Source organism: Diceros bicornis, chromosome 3, assembly GCF_020826845.1.
Source record: "Diceros bicornis minor isolate mBicDic1 chromosome 3, mDicBic1.mat.cur, whole genome shotgun sequence".
NCBI classification, from domain to species: Eukaryota; Metazoa; Chordata; class Mammalia; order Perissodactyla; family Rhinocerotidae; genus Diceros; species Diceros bicornis.
This window is the reverse complement of record NC_080742.1, coordinates 79,662,471-79,681,677: the sequence shown is the minus strand read 5'-3', so window position 1 is coordinate 79,681,677 and position 19,207 is coordinate 79,662,471. Positions and strand designations below refer to the sequence as shown.

The following is a 19,207-nucleotide window of genomic DNA, read 5'->3' as shown; positions in this document are numbered from 1 at the left end:
TAGTCATTAGGAAAATGCAAATCAAAACCACAATGAAATACAACTTCATACCCACTAGAATGGCTACAATCAAAAACACAGAAAATAACAAATGTTGGCAAGGATGTAGAGAAACTGGAACTCTCATACATTGCTGGTGGGAACGTAAAATGGTGCAGACAATGTGGAACATAGTTTGGCAATTCCTCGAAAAGTTAAACACTGAATTACTACATGACCCAGAAGTTCTACTCATAGGTATATAATAAAAAGAAGTGGAAAAAAAGGTATTGAAACAAATACCTGAGCATGAATGTTCAGAGCAGCACTATTCACAACAGCCAAAAGGTGGAAACAACCCAAATGTCCATCAACTGATGAAGGGACAAAGAAAAAGGGAATATTTCTATACAATGGGATATTCTTCAGCCATAAAAAGGAATGGAGTACTGATACATGCTACAACATGGATGAATCTCAAAAACATGCTAAGTGAAAGAAGTCAGACACAAAAGGTCTTATATTGCATGATTCCATTTACAGGAAATATTCAGAACAGGTAAATCCATAGAGGCAGAAAGCAGATTAGTGGGTGCCAGGAGCTGGGTTAAGGGGAAAAGTACAGACAGCTTAATTGGTACCAAGTTTCGTTATGGGGTGATGAAAATATTTTGGAGCTAGACAGAAGTGACAGTTGTACAACACTGTGAATGTACTAAATGACACTGAATTGTAGATGTTAAAATGGTTAGTTTTATGTTATATGAATTTTACCTCAACAAAATAAAAGAATGAAGCTAGTGGTGACTTGAAAGATGATGATGATGATATAACCAGAGGTAATACTTTGTGATTACCAACTCTCTTGTCCGGCTTTTTACACGCATTATCTCATTTTAGTAGGAGTAGGAGGAATAGCAGTAGTATTTTAATAACAATAATTATCTTCTTCATCCTCATTTTACAGATGAAGAAATTCTGGCTTAGAAAGGCTAAATAACTTGACTATAACAGAGCTAATAAATGGCAGAGTTAAGATTAAAAATCAGTCAATCTGACTCTGGCTGCCACTGTTGGTTGGCTGACCCAACCTCATTCTCAAGCCAGTTCTTCCTAGCCACCTTCCAGCCAAGTGTAGATATGACAAAATTCTGGTCAATGAGATGTAAGCAGAGGCTTGCTGTGAGCTAAGGTTTGCTTTCTGAAATAAATGCTACACTCTTTGCTATTTATAACAGTTACAGCTGCAACCACCACTGTGCAGTAACGAAAAAAAACACCAACAGAATCTCACAGATAGCCATCTGTGAGCCCCTCGACTTTCACCAGCAGCTGCCTGAGTCTACTTTTCTTGTATGTGTGCCGGGGGGCAGCGGGGAACAGGACAGGACCCTATTTGTTTAACCCACTGTAATAGGACTTTCTGTTATTTGGTGCTAAAATTATTCTTACTGATTCACTGACCCCAAAGCCAAAGGTTTAACCACTACACAATAACAACTGTTTAGGTTTATATACTGTTTACACTCTTAAGTAGCTATTAAAACTTCTTTACTATAGAAATTGCCATAGGAAAATTGAGATTGCTATTCTTAAGTCATTAACTCTTTTTATCCATATCAAATTAACAGGTGTGGTAATACGATTTTTGGTAATTCAAAGTTTCTTACGAATACAACTGTATATTAGAGAAAAGACTATACAGCTAGGCAAGGGAGTACTCACATCTCTGTCCTTCTCATTAACTCACACTCCCTCTCATCCCTTTATCCTCCTTTCTCTCTTAAGTCATCCTTTAAAGTCTCAGTTTAGATGTCTACTTTCCCTGACAACTGGTTAGTTAGGTACAGTATTATAACTAGTAAAAATAGGTCTTTATACAATCTGTTATACACCATCCATAATCCCATATACACTCTAAATCCTAACAGAAAATATGTGTGTATACATGTAATTTTATTAATAACCAAATAGGATTTTTGTTATTAAAAAGCTACATAAGTAAAATGTAAAATCTCTAATCTGAAGTAAAAAACAATGGCCTGATAGAAATACATCTTAGGTAAAAATTTTAATGTTTAATCACGTTATGACTTTATTGATAAATTTTATAATTTCCATTTTTCCAACTCTTAAGCATTGATGCTGAATAGCATTACTATTAAATAGTGTTGTTCCATAGTTAAATAGGTTTCCCACTATTTTTAATTTGGAGAAATAACTGCTATAGATTTAGTAATAGAAACTATAAAAATAAATAAATAAATAAAATTCATTAAGAATGAACATTTTAGAAAAACTATTTTTGAACCTATATATCAACCTTTAAATTTTGTATATATGGGTATTAATATATTAATTTTAAAATAAAATATAATGAACCACAATCTTTCTACCAACAGGTGGCACACATAGAAGATCAAAGAACTATTCCAATGGTTCTTAATTTAGCCACAGAATTAAGCAAGCAATGGAAAAAAACCAACGTTCAAAACTTGTTCACAATTTTAGCTGAGAGATTTTTTTAATGTGAGAACATAATTTTAAAAATCATTTTTAATCATATAAATAATTAAAATTTATAAGGAATAAGGATGATGTAAGGAAGGACAACATGATGGGGGAGCTAGTGGTAGTAGGACTTCCTTTAGAGCTTTAGATTGGTCTACTAGTAAAAGTGTCTCCAAGGAGCTGAGTCTTAAAAGATGAGACAGAGTGCATTAGTTTCCTCAGGCTGCCATAACATATTCCCAAAAACTTGGTGGCTTAAAACAACAAATTTATTCTCTCACAGTTCTGAAGGCCAGAAGTCTGAAATCTAGTGTCAGCAGGACCTTGTTCCCCCTACAGGCTCTAGAAGAGGATTCTTCTTCGTCTCTGCCAGTATCTAGTGGCTCCTGGTGTTCCTTGGCTTGTGGCAGCATAACTCTGCTCTCTGCCTCCATCTTCATATGGCCTTCTTCCGTGTGTCTCTCTATGTCTTCTCCCTTTCTATGTCTAATAAAGACACTTTCATCGGATTTAGGGCCCAGCCTAATCCCAGATGATCTCACCTCGAGATCCTCATCTTTATTACATCTGCTAAGACCTTCATTCCAAATAAGGTCAAATTCTGAGGTTCTATATATCTTTTCGGGGGGTGCCACTTTTCAACCTACTACACAGAGCTAGCCAGGAAAAAAAGGCTTATGAGAAAATGAGTTCTAGGAACCGTTAAAAGGCCAGCATGGTTGGAGCCTAGTAAGGTAGAGAATGGTATATGTTGAGATTGAAGAGATAGGCAGTCACCGATCATGCAGGGCATTCTACGCCATTATATGGAGTCTGAATTACAAATGCAATGGGATCTATTAAGCACAATGAAAAGCCAAAATCTGATTCTCTCTCTCTCCCACACACACACACACACACACACACACACACACACACACAGTCTGCTTTGTAGAGAATGGATTAGAGGAACTGGCAGACCAGTTAGAAGGTTGTTAACAATAATTCAGAGAAGAGATGAGATGAAGGAGACTTAGACTAGGATGGTATGGAGATGGAGAGGATTAGACAGTTACGACATATATTTTGGAAAAAGAATGGATAGGATTTAGTGATAGCTGGACGTAGGGAGGGGAGAGAAAGGTATCAAGGATGATGATTTAGTTTCTAAGTTGAATAACAGGGTAGCTAGGAATATTATTTACTCTGATGGGAAGGACTGGCAAAGAAACAGGCAGCATGAAAATGAGACTAGAAAAGTCTAAATTATATATCTATGCATCTCTCAGGCTGTGTAATAAATCACCCCAGTGTCTTAAAACAACAGTGATTTATGATTTCTCTTGAGTCTGTGGGTTCAATGGACAATTCTTCCACTGGTATCTCCTGGACTCATTCATGTATCAGCTGGTGGGTTGGCTGGAGAATGGGACTTAGTTGGGGTGGTGGGTGGGGAGGTTGGACTTAACTGAAATGATTGGGCCCCTCCATGTAGGCTTTTATCCTCAAGGAGGCTAGATGGGCTTTCTTCTGAGCACAGTGGTCTCAGAGTTCCAAGAAAGAGAGAATAGAAGCTACGAGGTCTCTTGAGGCCTTGCTTAGAAGTTGCAATAACACTTTCATAGAATTTTCTGTTGGTTAAAGAAAGCCGCAAAACCAGCCAAGATTTATAAGGCAGGAGAATAGACTGCACCTCTTGCTGGAAGGAGTTGTAATGTACGACCATATTAAGAAATTTGGACTCTATTCTAGGAGGAATAGAGAAATATAAAAGGGTTTCAAGGTATCGAGCAACAACACAAAAAATTCAATACCTATTCAGGACTAGAAACTCTCAGAAAACTACAAATAGAAGGAAACTTTCTCAAACGGATATAGGACATCTATAAAATATCCATATCCAACATCATACTTAATGAAGATTCCTCCTAATATTGGGACAGAAGGAAAACTGGGGCTAGGGGGTGTCAAAGAAGGGGAGAAAATACTTGCAAATCATATATCTGTTAAAAAAACTTATATACAAAACATATAAAGACTCTCAAAATTCAATAATAAGAAAACAAACAAATTTTAAAACAGACAAACCTTTTGAACAGACGCTTCCCCAAAGAACATTTAGAGAGGCAAACAAGCATGTGAAAAAATGGTCAATATCACTAATCATTTTAAAAATGCAAATTAAAACCACAAAGACTTGTACATTAAGTTTCAATGTATCTTTATTTGCAGTTGCCAAAAACCTAGAAAACAATCCAATGTCCCTCAACAGGTAAGTGGATAAACTAACTGTGATATGTTCATACAAGAGAATTCAGCTAGGCAACAAAAATGGATAAATTATTGATGCAAACTACAACATGGATGAATCTCAAAATAATCACTTCGAGTGAAATAAGTCAGACACAAAAATGCATACTATATTTCTTCATTTATATAAACTCCTAGAAAATGCAAATGAATCTATAGTTAAAGAACAGCTGTTACCTAGAGATGAAGGATGGAGGTAGGTAGGAGGGATTAAAGGGAGACATAGGAAACTTTTGGGGTAAGAGATATGCTTAGTATTTTAAATGTGGTGGTGTTTTCAAGGGTGAACACATATGTGAAAACTTATCAAATTGCACACTAAAAATACTAAGTTTGTTGTACATCAATTATACCTTAAAAGCTGTTTAAAAAATAATAGAAGTCAGTGTTAAGAAAATGAATAAGCAAGCCATAGACTGGGAGTAAATATTTATAATACATAACTAACAAAGAACTTATATCCAGAATACATATAAACAACTTTTACAACTCAGTAACAAAAAAGCAAACAATCCCATTTTTTTAAATGAGTGAAAGAATTCACAAAAATAATAAATGAACAGCCAATAAGCAAATAGAAAAAAGTGCTTAATATCATTAGTCATCAGGTAATTATAAATTAAAACCACTTCACACCAACAATAATCACTAAAATTAAAATGGGTTTCAATGACAAATGTTGGTTAGGCTGTGAAGCAACTAGCAGTCTGATAAGTTCAAATAAAGTAATGTATCTCTACCTTATGATGCAGCAATTCTACCTCTAGATATTTACCCAAAACAATCAAAAATATGTATTATTTAAAAAATCTTATAAAAGAACGTTTATACAAGCTTTACTCATAATCACCAAAAACTATACGATGCAAATGTCCATAAACAAGAGAATGGATAAACAAATTGTGGTATATCCGATATAGAACAGAATGGTATTCTGTAATGAAAAGAAATATTAATGAATGCAACAACATGTATAAACAGCAAAAACATTCTGAGCATAAAAAGCCATATATAAAAGAGTATATATATATATGCACTCCATGACTCCATTTATATTAAATTTTAGAACTAGCAAAACTAATCTACAGCAAAAGAAACCCAAACGGTTGTTGCCTCTGGATGGAGCGTAAGAGAGTTAAGGACTCACTGGTAAGGGACAGAAAGGATCTTTCTGACGTGATGGAAACATTTTATATCTTGATAGGAGTGTGAATTATATTGGTGTATGCATTTTTCAAAATGGATACTGTACAATTAAGGTCCACGCATTTCACTAAATGTAAATTATATTAATTAAAAATGTATTATAAAACACATACAATGCTCTTACACAAACCTGGACAAAATACAATAAAGAAACTTCGTAAGTTTACTGGTATCCTGGTTCCACAGATAGATATTACATTGAAATGCACATATTTTCTATTTCCTTCCTCACTTGGCAAGTAACTTCTATTCCTATAATATTCGTGTTATGGTTCATCAAACAGAGAAAGAATAACCTGAGAGTATTACAAAAGCTAAAACACACCCCCATGCACACACACCAACTATATTAAATAATCACTAAAGTTTCCTTGACCTTCTTAGATTATAGAAAAGCAGAATGCTTGCTGTTTGTTAAACAACTTGAACTGCCCTCTCTGGACCCAAAAAGCAAAGAATATTACCTAACATCATACTTTTACTTAAACTATCTCGGAAGGAGCTTATAACTGTAGAAGAGTTACGATCTAATCTTTCTTAAAGCAATAATCAAGACATCTGTAACTCCCTGTTCATTTTAACCAACGCTAGCATATTTGCCAGTCACCTTGAAAGACATGTTTTCCATGGCAGTATCAATAACTCCTATAAAACATATTTGATGAGGGAGAAGGGTAAAATTATTATCTCAAAGTATTTATGGGGTTTTCATTCATGCTACTTTTAGTCCCTACCAGTACAGATGATCCAGAATTAACAGCACTGTTTTCTCATTAGGTCTCAAAATATCTGCTCTCTACCACAATGAAAATGGTTTTAATTTTTTTCTGCTTATACAAATTATAAATACTAATTGAAAATGAGGATCAAAAAAGAGATAAAAGTGTAAGCACGAAATTTAAGAGAAATTAAAAATCACCTGAATTCCATCATCCTGATATAACCACTACCAACATTTTGATGATAACTCAGTTTAACTGTCTATACACAGACACATACTTTACATAAGTGGAATATCATACATGTTTTTTTTAATGGGAATAACTTTTAAAAATAATTGTTTTCTCTTTTTCCTCCTGCATCTCCTCCTCTTAAATAACCAACGCCAACAACCAGATGTGTATCCTTTCAAACATTTATCTGGGCTCATTGCATCAAATACAAATATACTATGTACACACATACATATTGGTGAGGGAGGGAGAGTCACTATTCAGGTAACAATAGTAGGATCTTATTGTAGACGCTTCTCTGCATCTTACTTTTCTCTTTTTACAGTGGAAACCCCTCCAAGTCAACTGGTATGAAGCAAGTTCATTTTATTTAAATGGCTGACAACAGTCTATGAAAAATATATTCTAGCATTCCCCTAGATATTCTTTTTTGCTGTTGTTCTTGAGGATGATTGGCCCTGAGCTAACATCTGTGCCCCTCTTCCTCTATATTATATATGGGATGCCACCACAGCATGGCTTGATGAGTGCTGCATAGGTCCACACCAGGGATCCGACCTGCAAACCCTGGGCCACAGAAGCAGAGTGTGCAAACTTAACTACTACGCCACCAGGCCAGCCGTTAGGTATTCTTTTTATTTCCTGAGCCAGAACCACCCAGCTAAGCCACTCTCTGATTCCTAACCCTCAGTAACAGTGTGAAATAACAAATGCTTGTTGTTTTTAACTGATAAGTTTTGGGGTAATTTGTTACACAGCAATAGATGACTAATACAGCATCCAAGGCCAAAAGAAATATTAACAGTTTCATTCATTAAGTAGTCAGGTCCAAACAACTTAATAAGTATTTATGTCCTGACAATCTAGTAGTAATTTGAATAAATAATAGATATACATTAAAAGAAAAATATTTGTATTTCTACCTACCTTACTCATACCCCAACATGAGCTTTAGAGAGGGGTGTTTAGGGTTCATTAACTCTGGGGTGCCATTCTCAAAACACATCATACATCCTAGCACCCATGCATACACCTATAGTCCTTCCTCATTCCAGGAAAGGAAAGAAGTAGCTGTGAGGCTTCGAGTTTGATTTCCACCCCTCTCTAGATAAACTGTACCATTAACTTCCTTATCTGCTTAAACTGCATATACTAAAAATAATTAAAATTTCTTACGGACAGAGTCAAGCACTGTGAGCATCAAACAGTATATCCTAACAACAGTGACACCTTAGACCTGTGGAGTCTAATACATAGCCACTAGCCACCTGGGGCTATTTAACCTAAATTAATTAAAATTACGTAAAATTTAAAATTGCAGGGCCGGCCCCGTGGCTTAGCGGTTAAGTGCGCACGCTCCGCTGCCGGCGGCCCAGGTTCGGATCCCGGGCGCGCAGCGACGCACCGCTTCTCCAGCCATGCTGAGGCCGCATCACACATACAGCAACTAGACGGATGTGCAGCTATGACATACAACTATCTACTGGGGCTTTGGGGGAAAATAAATAAATAAATAAATTTAAAAAATTAAAATTGCATTCCTCAGTTAGACTAGCTTCCTTTCAAGGGCTCAATAGTCAGCTGTGGCTAGCAGCTACCATATCATACAGTGCAGATTATAGAATTATTTTCATCACTGCAGAAAGTTTATTAGACAACATTATCCTAGAGGCTGTTGAAATATACAGTATTACCTACCCTTACACTAAAACCCCCTAAATGTTATACTTTTGTTTTTCTATTTGTTACTTAAACTTTTTTGTCTTCTCCCTCATGACACTTTGTCAGTTGTCAGCTTGCTGTTAATGTGCCTATCTTTTACAGCTATGCCCCACCATGCACAAAGTTGCTTCCAGTTGTTGAAACCTGAAGAAATAATTAACCAAATAGAATAACATTATATCAAAAGTAGATTCTAGGAAAGGCCCTCAGGCCCTAAAATTTCACCACAACGATTTTGATTTTTCAGAGTCTTCTTTTCCTTTCTTTCTGATTCCCAGACCTGTTTTAAGACATGGTAAATGAATTGTAAGTTACAGTAGAGTCGCTCCTCATTATTCATGGATTCCATATTTGCAAATTCGACTACTTACTAAAATTTATTTTTAACACTAAAATCAATACTCACAGCACTTTCTCAGTCATTCCCAGACACGTACAGAGCAGCAAAAAATTTGAGTTGCCTGATGCACACTCTCTCAGCTGAGGTGAAACAAGGGACACTATGCCTTCTTGTTTTAGCTCTCAGATTATAAACAAGTATCCTTTTCATGCTCTATTTGGTGGCACTTTTTTAATATTTCTGTGCTTACTATTGGTGATTTTGCTGTCTAAAACGGTCCCCACGCATAGTGCTGAATGCTGTTTAGAGTTTCTAAATGCAAGAAGGCCCTGTGCCTTATGGAGAAAATATGTGTGCTAGGCATGAGTTATTGTACTACCGGCTATGAGTTCAATGCTAATGAATACACAACATATATAAAATAAGGTGTCTTTAAACAGAAATACACATAAAGCAAGATTATATATTGACTGGTTGACAAAAATGTTGTGACCAGAGGTTCACTGGAACCTAACTCTGTGAGTTACAATGAAAGATCCACCAGACTGGCAAAATCTAAAAATCAACCATAGAAGTGATAAGGAGAATGAATACAATGCACAGCAACTTTCATACACTGCCAGTGAGAGTATAAATTATACAGCCATTTTGTAAAACAGTTTTGCATTACAGTTGAACATACACATACCCTATGATCCAGCAATTATACTCCAAGGTATATACCCTAAAGAAACTCTTGTACATGTGTTTTAGGAGACAACATACAAGAACGATCATAGCACCCTGTTCATAATAGCAAAAGATCCCCCAGTGGATGCCTGAAACCATAGATAGTACTGAACCCTATATATAGTATGTTTTTTTCCTATACATACATACTTATGGTGCAACAGCAAAACTAGCACATATTTCTTTTTCCTTCTTCACAATTTCACAGATAGATTTGTTCTTATCATAGATCTTAGCAACCACAGCATACAATTTTTTTTCTTTCCTTATTAAGTCAAGAACTTTCACTTTTTCACTTAAAGGAAGCACTTTACAGCTTCTCTTTGGCATATCTGAATTGCCAGCATCACTACTCTTGCACTTTCAGGCCATTATTAAGTGAAATGAGGGTTACTTGAACACAAGCACTGCGATACTGCAACAGTCAATCTGAAAACTGAGAGGGCTACTAAGTAACTAATGGGCAGTAGCATACACAGTGTGGATATGCTGGACAAACCGATGATTCACATCCTGGGCGGGATGGTGCGAGATTTCATCAAGCTACTCAGAATGGCAAACAATTTAAAACTTATGAATTATTTACTTCTGGAATTTTCCATTTAATATTTTTGGACTGCAGATGACCATGGGTAACTGAAACCATGGAAAGCAAAACCATGGATTAGGGGGAACTACTGTACATATAAGTTGTGAATGTATATTCTTTGGATGTATATTTTGCAATGAAACATTTAAACACCAGGTGATCCAAAAAGGTATGCAAATAGTAAGAAACCAATATAAAAGGAAAAATAAGTACAGAGACCAGGTTGCCAAGAACTACACTAGAATAAAAAATAAAGTAAGTTTTCTTTACCCACCTGCTCTACCCATCAGAGCATTAATTTTCTCAAGGATATGAACATAATAAGTGTTAAGGCTGAAAGTGTATAACTGAAAGAAGGATTATTTTTAAATTCAGATGACCTCAGACACCACTCGTCAAGGAAAGATTTTAGCTCCTGGTCCTGATGTCAACTAAATATATTACTTTAGTAAAATAACAAAATATACTAAGTTTATTTTCCCTAAAAGGCAGTCATTCAGTCACTGAGTCAAAGTTCAATTTACTAACATTTCCTTAAACATTTACAGAATGACTTGAATTAAAGTGCAGAAGTCACAACCTCTGCTCAGATCAGTACTCAGATAAGTTACTGCTCAGAACAGTAACAGCACCTTAACTTGTTCTTTTTAGTTAACATTTTCCTCAAAAGGTATTAAAACACTTACTTCTGCATCATTAGTAATCCAGAAAAAATACAAATTAGATTTTAAATGTTCTGGTAGACAGAAGTAAAAAGTCTATGTTTCATCAAATCCAACACTGCATTTGCCTATGAAATAAAAATTCTTCCAAAATTTAAACAAACAAAAAAAGAAGAAATAAAAATTTACCTCACAATTTCAAAGACTGAATAAACTATTAATGGATTCCAGGTAACTGATATCAATTAAGTGCCTATTTAAATTTTGACTTCTAAATGGTATCAGGAGCTACACATAATCTTACCTGGGGAGGATAGTTGCTCTCTGAAGACCACCTTGAAGATTGGTCATTTGGTTTATCCACTAAAATGTTCCTGAAATAGAGAAAAGGAAATTATAACAATTAATTTAAGAATATGTGAACATGAATACACAAAAAGAGGGATAATCTATCAGATGCTGAAATTATAAAGTTATATAATGTCTGGAACTTGAACAAGAAGAGAAAATGAAACAGAATAAAAAACACAGAAAACATGTAGTACATATAAGATTTTAAAATATGATAAAGGTAGCATTTCAAACAATTGAGAAAAGCAAGAAAAATATAGCTCTACTTCATACCAAGTGACCAAATGAATTGTAAATTTTAGGTAAAAACAAAGCAATAAAATACCTATAATAAAATAAAATACCAAATATACATATTACATATAATTATATTATATTGTTATATATTATATATATGTATATTATACATGTGTTTTATATAACATTATATATAATACATACATAAATATATATAGTATATGTATATAATCAATCTTTGGATCAACATGGTCTTTTAAACCCAGCATCAAAAGCACAATTGTGGGTGAAAAAGGGAACAGACACAAGTAACTTTGGAAGATGGTGCTTTCACTGGAAACTGTAAGGGTAAAGACAAATGAAACCATACATAAATCCTGTACTTTATTTGGTAAAGTTGTTCTTCACATGGATACAGGTTAATTCTAAAACACTTTACATGTATACTGGGGTTGAACAAATAAGTAAATGGACGGTAAATGGTGGGAGCCAAGCTTCTCAATTTGGAGTGGAAAGTTATAGAAAAACAAGGGGAAGGAGGTTAGAATGAACTCAGTGGTACTGAATGAGAGCCAGAGCCATCAGTACAAATTCATGTTTAGCTTAAGATAGACACAGATAAATAGATTCAGAAGTAATTATAGATAAGTGTGTGTGCATTCACACACACACAAATAGTATTCCTAGCTTTGTTCACAAATAGTATTCCTAGCTTTGTTCACTAACAGGGACTAGAAGCAGTGACACTCCAGTACCAGTGAGCACACCCAGCACCCAGAGCTTGGTTTCTACATACCATAGTTCAATAAAAGGGAACAGGGATTCTTGGGGAAGTGGCTGATTCTAGGGTTAGGGCAGGCAATTCAAAAGATAAACCTGGACCATCTTGTAGTGCTCAAAAAAACCACAAAAGAACAGGGACATGTCAAAGGGACAGAGGAGCCAACATGAAAGAATGAAAGAATTGAATGGCCAAAGCTGAAATAATTTAAACAAAATAATGTAATATTAGATTATAACCGAAAGTATAAAACAAATATCCACGAGTCCATAATAATACAAAAAGCCCCAGTTTAACCATAAGAAAAATATGAGACAAACTCAAATTGAGGAACATTCAACAAAAAACATGATCAGTACTCCTCAAAACTCTCAATAGAATGAAAAACAAGAAAAGACTGAAAAACTGTCACAGACCAGAGGAGAGTAAGGAGCCATGACAACTAAAAGTGATGGTATCTTGGATGGAATCCTGAATCAGAAAGAGGACATTAATGGGAAAACTAGTGAAATCCAAATAAAATGTGGAGTTTAAGTAATAATAATGTATCAAGGTTGGTATCTTAGTTGTGACAAATGTACCAGGGTAATGTAAGACATTAGCAATAGGAGAAACTAGGTGAGGGGCATATGGGAACTCTGTACTATCTCTGTAACTTTTCTGTAAATCTAAAATTATTCAAAATAAGAAGAATATTTTTAAAAAGTTACATCTATACCTGGCACAGAGAAAGTACTTAATAAATGTCAAATAGATGTGTGAATGAATTTTTTTTAAAAAGCAGAACGATAAGGAAAAGAATTGCCTTTACATACACATCTCACAAAGGTAAAACATTAATATATAAAATGACTTCAAAAAAAATTAGAAGGCAAACAACCAACCAGAAAAATATAGGCAATGTAAAACACAAAAAATAAATTAAAATGTGAATTTGAGGGGCCCACACCCTCAAAAAAAAACACATTTTAAGCATAACCTCAGTTGTTGGCCGGAGCTGGTAAAATGGCACTCTCATATGTTGCTGGAGAAATGCAAAGTGATACAACTCTTCAAGAGAGAATTTTAATATAATACATATCAAAAACATTTCAAATGTGCATATTAAATAAAAATGATGATGATTGGGGCCAGCCCGATGGTGCAAGCGGTTAAGTGCACGCTCTGCTGCGGCGGCCCGGGGTTCGCTGGTTCGGATCCTCGGCGCGCACCGACGCACCGCTTGTCAGGCCATGCTGTGGCAGGCGTCCCATATAAAGTGGAGGAGGATGGGCATGGATGTTAGCCCAGGGCCAGTCTTCCTCAGCAAAAAGAGGAGGATTGGCAGATGTTAGCTCAGGGCCAATCTTCCTCACAAAAAAAAAAAAAAAATGATGATGATGACAACAATGACAATGGTAGCATCTAACATTTCTGAGCTTTTAGACATTCCAGACACTGTTCTAAGAGCTTTCCATATATAAACTGTTATCTTCAATGTACAGATTAAGAAACTGAGAGAGATAAATTTGCCTAAAAACACACAACTAAAAAGTAAGGATTTGAACCTTAGGCAATCTGACTCCAAAGCCAACACTCTTAATCACCACACTACACAGCCTCAGAATTATTCTACTTCTTGGAACTTAACCTAAAAAATAATCTAGGGGATGTAAATCATCCACATTCATCACAGCACATTTACAATAGCAAACTATAAACAACCTAATTGTCCAAAAATAGGGGATTCGTTAAACAAATTATGACCTGTTACTGAATACTATGTAACCATGATGTATTCTATAGCCTGACTTCACTGTCGTTGGAAAATGTTCACTACACAGTAAGTGGAGGGACAAAGTAGTTTACAGTATATATATGATGAACCAACTGTTGTAAACAATAAAAATATTCATGCGTGGGGAGAAAAGACAAAGAATATATACTAAATTGTTAATGTAGCTCTCAATGGCGAGATTATAGTGACGTCTTTCCTTCTTTGTACTTTTTTGTACTTTTCAAATTTTCTAAAATTAACACATTGCTTTCATACTCAGAAAAAAAGGTGTGCCTTTTTTTAAAGAATGAATTACAAAACACAGGATAAAGATAAGAATTCTGTATAAAAAGATTGCAGTACAATTAAAAGCCAAAGCTAAAAAACTAGCATTTTAAAAAAAAAATCACTCTGACATGAATGTTATAAACCGTTAAAGAAAACCTAATATATTACAACTATAATAAATTGGGACTACAAAAATCACAAAGTATAATGAATTTAGGGAGGGGAAGATCAGATAACATGTAAGTGAGCTAATTCCATCATCTTTCATAGCTCCTAAGAATAATGTTTCTGAAATTGATAAAAAGAAAAAAGAGATTTAAGAATACTATTTAAAGTTTAGAATTAAGCAAGATTAAACTAAAAACATACCACATACCTTCTAAATTATTTGAGCAGAATATCAACAACAAAAAAAACCATACAGCAAAAAGCAGAAAATAAAAATTAAATAAAAGCAGAAAACATTAAAAACAGAAAATTTAAAGTAAAATGACAATACCAACACCAAGCATCTATTACAGCCATATTTATAAATGGCCTAAAATAAGATAGTAGAATATCCTTTGGATTGGGTAGAAACATAACCATCTACATGAAGGCACACACACAATAACAAGTGACTCTTGATAGATAAAAGTTATATAAGGCAGACGCAATCTTTGTAAAACCAGGGGAAATTTAAAGAAAAAAGTATTAACTGAGTGAAAACAATAACTAGACCGAGTTCAAGCCACAATGATAATATAATTTTTGAGTCTTAATGAATTAAACAGAAGCAAAAATAAAGCTTTTGAGAATATGAGTAAAGAAATATGAGAAGAAATGAGAAGAAACTGATAAAAATAGTAGGAGGATATTAACATCTCTCAGCACCTGGAAAATTAATAAATAAACATCTATATAACGTCAAGGTGGTGGCAAGGAATAGCGGTACTACGAAGAAAAATAAAGCGAAGTAGGAGAGAAACAGACCTGTACGACGTGAGGGAGCTACCGTGTCATAATCTGAAAAAGAGCAGACGGACCACTAAATGCAAAGTCAAAGGGGCCAAACAGTTATAATATGTTGTGGTCTTGTGAATTTTGAAATGCCTATTCAACAGCCCATTGGAGATTTAGCAGTTGGATATATGAGGTTGAAATTCAAAGGACATGCCAAGGCTGAAAAAAATATATTATCTTTATAGACATCAATATATCAATGTTAAAATATTTAAAGCCATGACACTAAGTGAAATGACTTAGGGAATGAAACGGATCTTGAGAAGAGAAGCTGAATGACTGATCAAGCTGGGGGGGGGGGTGTCCATCATTTAGGGGGTCCAGAAGAGAAAGATTGAGCAAAGGAGAATGAGAAGGGCTAAAGATGAAGAAAATGAAATCCTAGCAAGTGTGAATATCAAGTGAAAAAGAAAGTATTTTAAGAAGAAAGAAGTGAAAAATTATGTAAAATGCTGCTGAGAAGACAGGCACTGGGCGATATTCATCCTCACGTGCCTAACTCCAAGCCTAACTGCTGCCACATAGAAAGTGCTTCATAAATATTTGATAATAATATGAACAAATAAATAGCACTAAAAAGAAAAAAATTAAAGTGAATCCACCAAAGCCTATCGTATTAATCCTTATTTATTACCTGTAACTTAAAGCTTATACTAATTTGAAATAAAAATAAAAGAGAAATAAAATACAGACTGGACACAGAGTAAGGTTAGCCTAAGGGGGTTAGGAAAGATGGAAGCTTGAAGATATTCCTGATGAGCTCCAGTCCCAAAACTAGGTCAACTACTAAGTACCTCTCCCAAGCCCGGTAGGTGACAGAGGCCAGAATCAGAATTTTAAGAATCATGACAAAAGCCTGGCCCTAAAAAAAATATGAGAACCTCCTTCCCCAAGGGAAAGGCATCAACTGCATGAGCATTCCTAGGACAAATTGCTAGTCTCCCTGGCCCAAAAAGAGCTTCAGAAGAGCTAACCTGGTAGAGTTGGTTCTCTTTACCCCTGAAGATGAGAATGTACTTGCCCTCTTAGCTGAAGACAACTGGTGGCTGAGAGGTGTCTCTTGGTGACCCACAGAGAACTAACAACATAGGAAATGGTACTCCAAAAGCCACAAGACAAAAACTGCCAGATTGCCCACTATTTAAGGTATGGGAAGCTTTACCTAACGAGTACACAATACAAAACAGCTTTTATAGAAAAACAAATGTACAAAAAGAGCCAAGAAAATTAAAAAAAAAGAGAGAACAGTGAGAGATCATTTTATCAGTTTTTAAAACACTTCAAATACTCTAAAATTAAGGACAGTAGGAATTGGGATTGGAACAGACCAATGGCTCAGAGAAACAAAAACCCAGAAATTGAGCCCAGTGTGGATGGAAATTTAATATTTGATTAGGGAGATATTTTATTTCAGTGGGAAATGATAGTTCATATTTAAATGATGCTTATACAACTGAATATCCATCAGAAGAAAATAAATTAACCCCTACCTAATGTCATAAACAAAATTAATCCCAATTAAAGATTTAAACATACATACATACATAATAATCATTGGAAAAAAATTTAGGGACCCATATTTACAACTGAAAGTGTTGGAGAGATCTAGATCTTTTTGCCAAGAAACACAGAAGCTGTTAAAGAAAAAACAGCTATTTGGTTATAAAAAACTTTTAAATTTTGTATTGTAAAAAACATCATAAAAGGGGCTGGCACGGTGGCTTCGTGGTTAAGATCGCACACTCCGCTTGTGTGGCCTGGGGTTCTTGGTTTCAGATTCAGGTGCAGACCTACACATCGCTCATCAAGCCATGCTGTGGCAGCTTCCCACACACAAAATAGAGGAAGACTGGCACAGATGTTACCTCAGGGACAATCTTCCTCACCAAAACAAAACAAAACAAAAAAATCATAAAGAAAGGAAACAAGCAATAGTTTAGGAAAAAATGGTTGCAACTCATATGACTAATAAAGTATTCATATCTAAAACCTGCAAAATATTGTTTCAAATTGAGAATAAGATGAACAACAAAATGGAAAATAAGCAGAATGCATGTCACTGAAGAGTCATTAAAATGGCCAGTAAACAACAACAACAAAAATTTCTCTAAATCCTTGTGTATTGTTTGTGTTGGGGAAAACAAATTAACACAAGATATCCTTTTTCACCTATCAAACTGATAAAATTAAATCCCAACTTATCAGGAAATCAGGAAGAAAAGGCAGATATTTCCATTACCCCAACCTTTATGGAAAGTCAATTTGTAGCACTTATTACAATTTTAAATGTACAGATTCTTTCACCTAGCACTCTCAGAATCTATCTCATAAAAATAAAATCATCAGTACATAAGGATATATGAGTCTGTTTAATGTAGCATTTTTTGTAGTACCAGGGAAATGATTAAATAAATTACAGAACATATATATCATCAAACATTATACTGCCATAATAAAGAATACTTCAGATGTAAGCCAGCTAATTTGAAGGATTTCTGCAACGTAAGATATAAAGAAGCGTGTATGATACTATTGTGGAAAAAAAAACCAAACTATTATTTATATATATTTGTATACAATTAAATTAAAAAGCTTATATGGTATGATCTAATTTACATCAAATTATAGAGAATAAGCACAAACATAAGCCTAAAATGAAGCATAAGTACCATTAAGGGATTTTACTTATTTTCTTATATTTGTCATATTGTTCAGATTTTTATAATAAACATTATTTATATAAACAGTAAATTACTCTAAAAATACAATGGTTCAGATGATAACAAACTTTCCATGTTTATGGCAAACTGACTACATTATCATCAGATGATCGAATCAGGCTCAACTTTTCCTTGTTTTTAAAGACATGGGAGGAGACAAAGAAGCAACTAATAAAGTCTTATTGCCTCTTAAAATTTTTAAGTGACACATCATCTCCTAAAACTTAATGTCAACGGTAGATTGTTTTTAATTCTCCCTCCCAGATGTTCCTTTGCTCAATCCATTTCCACTTTCCTGCTAAGGCAAATGAGAATCTAGTTTAGGGCAGTGACTATTAACATCAGCCCTTCATCAACAGTAACAGCCACTATGGTAGCATTCTATAAAACATGTTCTTATTATCCTTCCTTGTATATTTCCCAAAAACCTATAAAACCTACCATCACTACTGGTATAGCTTTTCCTTCTTCTAACTCTCAGGACTAAACAACAGACATTAACTTCTCATACTACATATGTCAATCATGATACCAGTTCACTATCTGGTTTCTAAAAGGGGAAATATTCCATTCACAGCCTCCACTGAAAGAGCAATCATAGGCAGTGGTGTTTTGTACCTGTGAGTTTCCCTTACAACTACCTCAGTGACAGCTGATCTAGGCTGGCTAGTGACCTATGACAGGAGATGGGATGGCCCCGTATGAAAATAAAATTATAAAGACAAAAAAATGTATAAGTCAACAGAACCAATGAAACAAATAATACGCAAAGTAAGAATAAGAGATTCAAGAGAAAGAATAGCCAGTCAGTAGTAAGATAGGAATGTAGCAGATATAAAATAGAAGAGACTCCAGGGAACAATAGAGAATAGAAATTGATGGCTTTTTAATCCCAGTTGCCTGGAGGCTCTGTTTTTGGCAACCAAAAGAATGTGACCACAACACCCTTCTAGGTACTCCATGACTAATTTTAACATTTTACTATTGTCTGGAAAAACAAATGACAAGCAAAGAAAAAAAGTTATAGAAGTGTATTCTATACACAATTCAGTATAGAAACTATATGATTCAAATAATAAAGATTAATCTACT

The 19,207-nt window shown here is 34.7% G+C and overlaps 1 protein-coding gene across 5 annotated transcripts in view; it reads right to left on the bottom strand.

Moving 5' to 3' along the window:
* Positions 1 to 19,207, bottom strand: part of MKLN1 (muskelin 1) — a 315,619-nt gene that overhangs the window by 107,595 nt on the left and 188,817 nt on the right. For all 5 annotated transcript variants that reach the window (XM_058530101.1, XM_058530106.1, XM_058530095.1 and 2 more), the window contains one exon: positions 11,285 to 11,354. In XM_058530101.1, the coding sequence (XP_058386084.1) occupies positions 11,285 to 11,354 (70 nt within the window). The remainder of the gene's footprint in view (positions 1 to 11,284; positions 11,355 to 19,207) is intronic.